The 7,458-nt window shown below is 50.7% G+C and overlaps 1 protein-coding gene across 1 annotated transcript in view; it reads left to right on the top strand.

Annotated features, from left to right (window-relative positions):
• ADARB2 (adenosine deaminase, RNA-specific, B2 (non-functional)) overlaps positions 1–1,713 on the top strand; it is a 195,154-nt gene extending 193,441 nt beyond the window's left edge. Inside the window, exon 10 of the mRNA XM_011991567.1 lies at positions 1,388–1,713. Within this exon, the coding sequence (XP_011846957.1) occupies positions 1,388–1,564 (177 nt within the window). The 3' untranslated portion in view covers positions 1,565–1,713. The remainder of the gene's footprint in view (positions 1–1,387) is intronic.
• The last annotated feature ends 5,745 nt before the right edge of the window (positions 1,714–7,458 follow it).

Below are 7,458 nucleotides of genomic sequence, written 5' to 3'. Positions count from 1 at the left end.
CCCAGGCACCGCCCCCAGACTGCCCCAGGCACCGCCCCCAGACTGCCCCAGGCACCGCCCCCAGACTGCCCCAGGCACCGCCCCCTGACCAGCCTGGAGCTGCGGAAGCAGGAAACGAGCTCATTGCTGAACCCCTGACGTCACCGGGCACGGCACCGCCTGCTTCACTCCGGGTGTCACAGGAGCAGCTCCTGGGGACTTTTGAAGTCGACACTATTCCCGGTTTAGATATCAGGAAACCGACACTCAGAAAAAATGTGTAATTTCCCCAAAATTTCACAGGAAATGAATCTCAGGATTAGAATTTCTCCCCAACCCCAAAGCCCAAGCATTTCCACAACATCAGCGATTAGGAGCAAGCTTTCTCCTTCACAGGCAGGGATAACGGCAACAGTTCTGGATTTTAAATCAAAATCCACATTGGTATGCGTTTGCAGCATAGACTGTGACCAAAAACCACCAATAACAGAAAAACCAGCCAACACATAAAAAATGCCTCGCTCATTTTTCCGTACTTTTTAATCCAAGCAATGACTCCAAGCCGGAATAATAGTGTTGTTGATTTGTCAACTGGTAGAGCAGGGTAGGCATACTGACACCTAAAATAAACGTTTTCGCCAGCTTAGAGGACACTCAGAATTGCACATATTAGTTCTGAGCTTGGCCAAGGCGCCCAATATCCTGCAGCTCTCAGTCTCTGTCCTGTCCGCTCAATGGCACTGCCCGGGTCTCCCTTCTCCTGGAGACTGGGAAAGTCAGGGAAGCATCTATGCCGTCCTGCTAAGCAAAAGGGCCCTCTCCTCTTGCACATGCTCGAGGTGACCCCCCCCATAAGTGCCTCCCTGGAAGACCCGCTGTGGGATTCGGAGCTCCCCCACAGCCCCGTCCTCCTCCCTCCTGGCCTCCCTGCCCTGTGGTGGGGGGATCAGAGCTGCATTTGATCCCTGTCTTGTATTGCTGCTAAGCTTTGCCTGGCACACCTCAGAAAGCTAACAGAGGAATCGCCCCAGCTCCATCATCCTCCTGCTCGGCCAACAGCATGACTCTCACCGGCCTGCTCCCTGCCCACTGTGATGCTATTTTAGCTCCCACCGTCCCCCTCCGTCCCCCACCCCGCCTGGAGCCCCTGCACAGTGTTCATATTTTTAATAGCAGTCAAGTTTACCCACTCACTGATCGTTCAGACGTGGAATGAAGCGGGTTTCCTCGATGACTGGGTTTCCTGTGGAATAGCGGGAGGACCTGGTCATGGTTGCTCTCTGTAATAGTGGGAGAAAGAAAGGCAAAAGGCCAAGGCCGGGAGCTGATGCCTGGCGTGTAAAACTCACTTGGCGGAAGCTCCTTTTCTGCTGGTGTCTGATTGGCTCTTTCTCCTTCTTGTCTGCAGCTGAGCACACGGACACCCAGCCCCGGAGACACACCCTCCATGTACTGTGAGGCCAAGCTGGGGGCGCACACCTACCAGTCTGTGAAACAGCAGCTGTTCAAGGCCTTTCAGAAGGCTGGCCTGGGCACCTGGGTGAGGAAACCGCCAGAGCAGCAGCAGTTTCTACTGACTCTCTAGGCTGCGGGCTCCTGGCTGCTGGAGCTGAGCGGGACGTTGGAGGGACTGGGCCATGTCTGGGGGCGACGCAGCGGGTTGGCCGGTTCCCTGCATTTGTTTTCCTTTGGTGTTCCAGAAACACGCGACTGTGCAATGTTTGGACAAGCAACCAGACTGGAATTCAGAACATGCCTCTTCCCAGATCGCTGGCCCCAGAACCATGTCCCCCACACCCAGGGGCACACGTGCTGTTGAGTTAGCACCAACTCTTCCTGTGGCATCCGAGGGAAGGGCTCCATTCAGGCAAGGGGGCTTAGCTGCGGCCTTGGAAGGCGGCACCGACGCATTGCCAGGCAGGAGTGAGCCTCAGGCCCTGTCCCTGCACCCCAGCCCTGCGTGCGCCTCTCGGCGACGTTGGGGTCTAACAAGCACAGCTTTAGGGGGCACATGAAGATAAGCCACAAGCGAAGAGAAAAGCCATGCCCACCCCAGCCCCAGAGAAACCAATAAGAATCCTCTATTATTTTCATTATTCATTTCGGTTTTTATACTCCACCTCCTTTCAAAAAATATTTAAGATGCACGACATTACTGAACACCTAAAATAGAACCAGAGAAACAAAAGCCATTCCCGCAAAGTGAAGGAAGAGGTCCCAAAGCCCCCGTGAGGCAGAGTTAAGACCTGTGATGTGGGGAGCCTGGAAACACCTGGCCCACTCGCGCTGTAGAGGTGGGGAGCCTGGAAACACCTGGCCCACTCGCACTGTAGAGGTGAGGAGCCTGGAAACACCTGGCCCACTCGCGCTGCAGAGGTGGGGAGCCTGGAAACACCCAGCCCACGCACGCTGCAAAGCCACCCACGCCTGTTCAGTCCATCACCATGTTTGGTTTATTGTGGCCGATACTGAGAGCCACTGAGGTCTGCGTTGTGTAAGGGTTAGCTACCACCCTATAACCTCCCTACCAGGTAATAAGGAGATGAAGTCTTTAATCAAAGTCTGACTTTTTAACTAAATTTTCATTAGAAAGCAAGCATAAAATAAAATTCAAAACAACCTTTACCTTCAGCTTGAGAGGCTACCAGCTCTCCGCTCTTTCAGATTCTCCAATCAACAGCTTGCAGGACAAGACCCCAAAAAAGTTCAGCTGTCAAAAAATGTAACAGGCAGGATTCTGTGACCCTCAGAGAAAGCTTCCAACATGAGAGACCTTCAGCTCACAGTGGAGATGGGACACAGGGGCTTTAGCCCACAGCGTCATCCCTGAGAACCGAGGCGCTGTATTCATACAGGGGTCAGGCTCTTTTCCAAGTATCTTTACGTAATCCATGTGCCTCGAGTTGCTGTCCGTCTCATCACCGACAACTTATTTCTAACATTCATCATGCTAGGTAGCCAGTCTCTCAATTCTCCAATTTAAAAAATCCATCTCTGAAATTCATGACGGTGATGGCAGATGGCAAAACATGGTGGTGTCCACCTCCGGATGCTGGTGTCCACCTCTGGAGTGTGGGCTTCCTGGAAATAATCCCAGCTGACCACCCCAGAAAGTGCAAGAATAACATCGTGCTTACATAGTCGAGTGCTATATAAATTACAGTTATCATAATGAGAAGGCAGAAATGAAACTGAGTTGTAGCTATTTGTTACAAGATAATAAGAAGTAGGGATATTAGTATGGAAATAGAAACTTTTCCTGGGATTTAAAATAAGGCCAAATTTATCAGTCGAGTTTTTTAGAAAAGAAAACAGGCACTGGAGTAGGCAACTTCAAGATAAAGTTTCAAAAGATATGAGAACATTTTTTCAAATAAAGGACTCATACTAATCTTTTATAAAAATCGCAAAAATAAATGAAATCTTAATTCAGTGCAAAAGCTAAGCTCAAACGACCAGTTTCTATTAAGTTCTGGTAACTTGACATCACTAAGATGAAGCTTAGAGAACTGAGTCAAGAGGCAATGGGAGACTCAGACGTGCGCAGCCGTCAGAAGCGAGCACTCCCCTGAACGTGTGGGAGCACGGCCAGCTCCTGGCTAAAGTCTCTGACCCAGGCCTCAAATCACCTTCATCTGAGATGTTGGCTAGAGAAGCGTATGATGCTTTCCCCCAGTGGGCTCCAAATCACACTGTTTCTGCAGGGTCTGATTCATGGGACTCGGAAAGCGCTCGGCCACCCAGTGACCAGCACCATGAAGCCGCACCTGTGGGGTTGGGGTTCGTGTTGTCTCAGGCACTGACCTTCCAGAAACAACTCAGACTTTACTGAAATATCGACATCTACATTGGAGAAAGCCACACATTAATTCACGCTACCCACTAGTACAGTGTGTGGGTTCGTTTATTAAGTCCACAGGAGACTCCATGGAAGGAGAGATTAAAGCTCTTCAGAGAAGGTTGATAGCAAGAGAAGAGTTTCCAAAGCAGCCAGAAGTGAGTTTGAGGTGCTGGAGCTTTTCCATGTAGGGATCTGTCAGAGGAGATGTGGGCTGCAGTGGGGACCCCTTGTAAGGAGAGGAGGGTCCCAGGCCCTGGGTAGTGAAAGGAGAAGGAAGTCGAGGCAGTCAGGGGTGACCCCACATGCGGGAAGCATGCCACACCAGATCACACCACACACAGGTTGCTCCCAACTGGCAGGGCCTGAGGATTCCACAACCCCAGGAGTGCCTGGAAGACCCTGGTCCCAGGATTCCCACAGCCCCAAGAGTTTCTGGAAAAGCTGGGTCCCAGGATTCCTACAGCCCCAGGTGTGCCTGGAAGACCCAGGTCCCAGAATTCCTACAGCCCCAGATGGGCCTGGAGGGGCTGTGCCACCTCTGCAGAGATAGAAAGGCTGGTGTTGACGCCTGAGGATTTTGCCCTTGGGTCCAGGTCAGAACATCCCAGCACCACTCTTAGGCCAGGTCTGCCCTGTAGTTTTGACCGCTGAATTGGTCTTAAGAGTGGCCACGCACCCCCCTCCAAGTGAGGCGGCAAGACACAAGTAGGGGACGGGTCACTTTCTGTCACCCTGAAAACACACTGGGCACAACACAATGGGGGCTGATGAAGTCAGGCCGGCCCCTCCGAGTCCACTTCAAAATCACGGCCCGGCTCCCCCACACTTCCCACCACCTGACACCACCGAGCCCCTTGCTTCAGATTTTCTGTGGTCTATATTCATGCCTGCTTAGGCCCCCTACAAAAGTCCTCATAAAACCAACGCCACCTTTATCTGCCTCCAAAACACATACTGCTTTCCCATCGGGAAGATCAGCAATGTGGTTTCCTGCCTGGTTCTTAGTCAAAAAGTCAGTATCTGGTGGTTTCCGGAATTTTGCAGGACTGAGCGGCAGGGAACAGCTGCACACCAGGCAGGCTCTGCCGTCCACCTCCAGTCTCGGTTTCGCAGCCGTGTGTGATGTCAAGGGTTGGATGGAGTTAGGGTTTCCGTTGGTTTTGTTTTTGCTGAGGAAAGGATGTGCGGGTCGATAGCTATTGTTTCCTTTCCATTCCTGCGATTCTCTTTACATCTGTATATATCTATCACACCATGCTGACTTTGTGATGAGTCCTGTTCCTCAGAAATGTCAAGCTGGGTTCCTTGTCAAAGAAACACACAGCTCCTATTTCTCCACCTCATTTTGTTTTCACAGGGAGCTTTTCTTATCAACAAAGTCACATGCTTTTTTTTGATATAGTGTTTACCACATCTGGAGAGCCATAAACAGTAAATACAGAGGATATCAATGCCCAGAATAGTTAGAGTATTTTGATGAAATCCTATTTTTAGATGATAAATTTCAAGATGTGTCTATAGTATATTGTTTAAAACAAAGACATTTGAGACGTACATAAAGTAGACATTTTTAATTTAGGGAAACTTATATGCCCTTTTATAAGAAGCCATTCTAATAAAATAATCTGACTACTTGGCCCAAAATACAGTAAGTATCAATTTCTAACGGAGACCAAAGGGAAGCTGAGAGCCCTTCTTTTTACGTACTGCTGTTGGATCGCTGAGGCCGCCTCTTGTAACGCCCGACAGAACCTGGCGAGGCTCTGTGGGCTTCCCGCGGCCCTCAGGGAGGCTGCAGAGGCCCCTCGTCCACATCAGGAGGCCGCCGTCCCACACCCCCCCAAAGCCTGTCCTCGCCTGCGGTTTTTGCAGAGCTTGCGGTTGGAGGTGGAAATTTAGAAGCTCTGTGTTGCAGGCGAGGCCGTAGCACCCCCAGGCAGCTCTTAGCAGGGACAGACCAATCCCGTCTCGCTGGTATTTTAGGGTCTTTTGGCATTTTGCCACCGTGTGGGGCTAGGCAGGCGGCTGCAGGACACGGCACGGGCCTCACCACTGCATGAGCAGGGCTGTTTCTGGCAACGCTGGGCTGCTGGTGGCTCCTGTCAAACTTCTCCCAAATTTTGAATCTGAGAAAGTGAAGGAAGGATGGTGGGGAAGTGAGGAGGCAGGAGCAGAGGCCACAGGGGACCAGAGATGTGGTGAAGATAGAGGGAGCTTCCTTCTCAGGCCGTTTCAGGGAAGCCTGAGAGGCGGCTGGCACCACCTTCCACTCACTCTCCCCTCAGCCACTTCACTTCCCTTCTTGCCCCTTTCTCTCCTCCCTGCCTCTTCCCTTTCTTGCTGTCTTGTTAGTCCCTGTCCCAAAGCTCCTGGCTCCTTTGTTCTGCTGCCATGGCCCCCACCCAGGAGGAGGTCGTCTTAGGCACCATCCCCACCGAGGGATCCACGCAGCAGATTCATGCTGGGGCTAGGGGAGCCCCGTTGGGTTCCTATGTGGCAGGTTCATGCTGGGGCTGGGGGAGCCTCGCTGGGTTCCTAGGCAGCAGGTTCATGCTCAAGGCTAGGGAAGCCCTGCTGGGTTCCTGACGCCTTGTGTACAGGGAGTCACTGTAGTCATTTTTGGACTCTCCTAAATGTGTCCACGTGATGTGACCTCCCACCAGAAGGAACACTAGTGGCCACATCTCTAGACATCTGTTTACTTTTTTGAGACCGGCTTATGAGACTGGCTAATTTTGTATTTTTGGTAGAGATGGGGTCTCGCCATGTTGCCCAGGCTGGTCTCAAACTCCTGGCCTCAAGCGATCTGCCCACCTTGGCCTCCCAGAGTGCTGGGATTACAGGCATGAGCCACCGTGCCGACCTCTAGAGATGCGCACGAAACAATATCGCCCCTGCAGGAACCGTAGGCAGATCGAACCCTGGTGAGAGGAACACTTTATTTCCCAACTCATCATCCTAAAGCCGAGGCTGGAGGGATGAGCAACTCCTAAACACCAAGGCAAGATCACCTGGGTCCCAGGGCCTCTTTTCACACAGGCCCGAGATTTCTATCTCTCTGCAGTTTATGCATCAGTAAAAAAAATCTCTCCCAGCGCACCCCGTTAGTTTTCAGCATTTTGTAAGCAAAATGAACTTAATACATAGTAATTCTAATTGAAGGTATGTACATAATAAAAGCATGATTGAATGGCAATATTGTATCAATGGATGTACATTTGTAATATTTGTAAAAAAAAATCCAAAACCTTAAAATATGAATTTACATATGTTAATTTGCCTTTAAGTTCTGTAAATTGCACTTCAGTGATATCTGATAAGTGAATGTTTCTGTTAAGTGAATAAAAATATTAAGTAAAATTGTTCTTTCCTGGGTTGTTTGGCGTTTTTCATCAAGCAAAGTTCTGGGGGTCTCAAGACTATATAACGTGTCCACCCACCCCAAAGAAGGGACACAATTGGCTCTAAAACCTTTTCCTGGCTGGGCATGGTGGCTCATGCCTGGAGTACCAGCACTTTGGGAGGTAGAGGCAGGCAGATCACGAGGTCAGGAGATCGAGACCAGCCTGACCAACATGGTGGAACCAATCTATACTAAAATACAAAAAATTAGCCCGGTGCGGTGGCATGCACCTGTA

The sequence above is a fragment of the Mandrillus leucophaeus genome, unplaced genomic scaffold (assembly GCF_000951045.1).
Source record: "Mandrillus leucophaeus isolate KB7577 unplaced genomic scaffold, Mleu.le_1.0 Scaffold399, whole genome shotgun sequence".
Taxonomy (NCBI): domain Eukaryota; kingdom Metazoa; phylum Chordata; class Mammalia; order Primates; family Cercopithecidae; genus Mandrillus; species Mandrillus leucophaeus.
The sequence above is the reverse complement of the archived record's forward strand: the minus strand, read 5'-3'. Positions and strand labels throughout refer to the sequence as shown.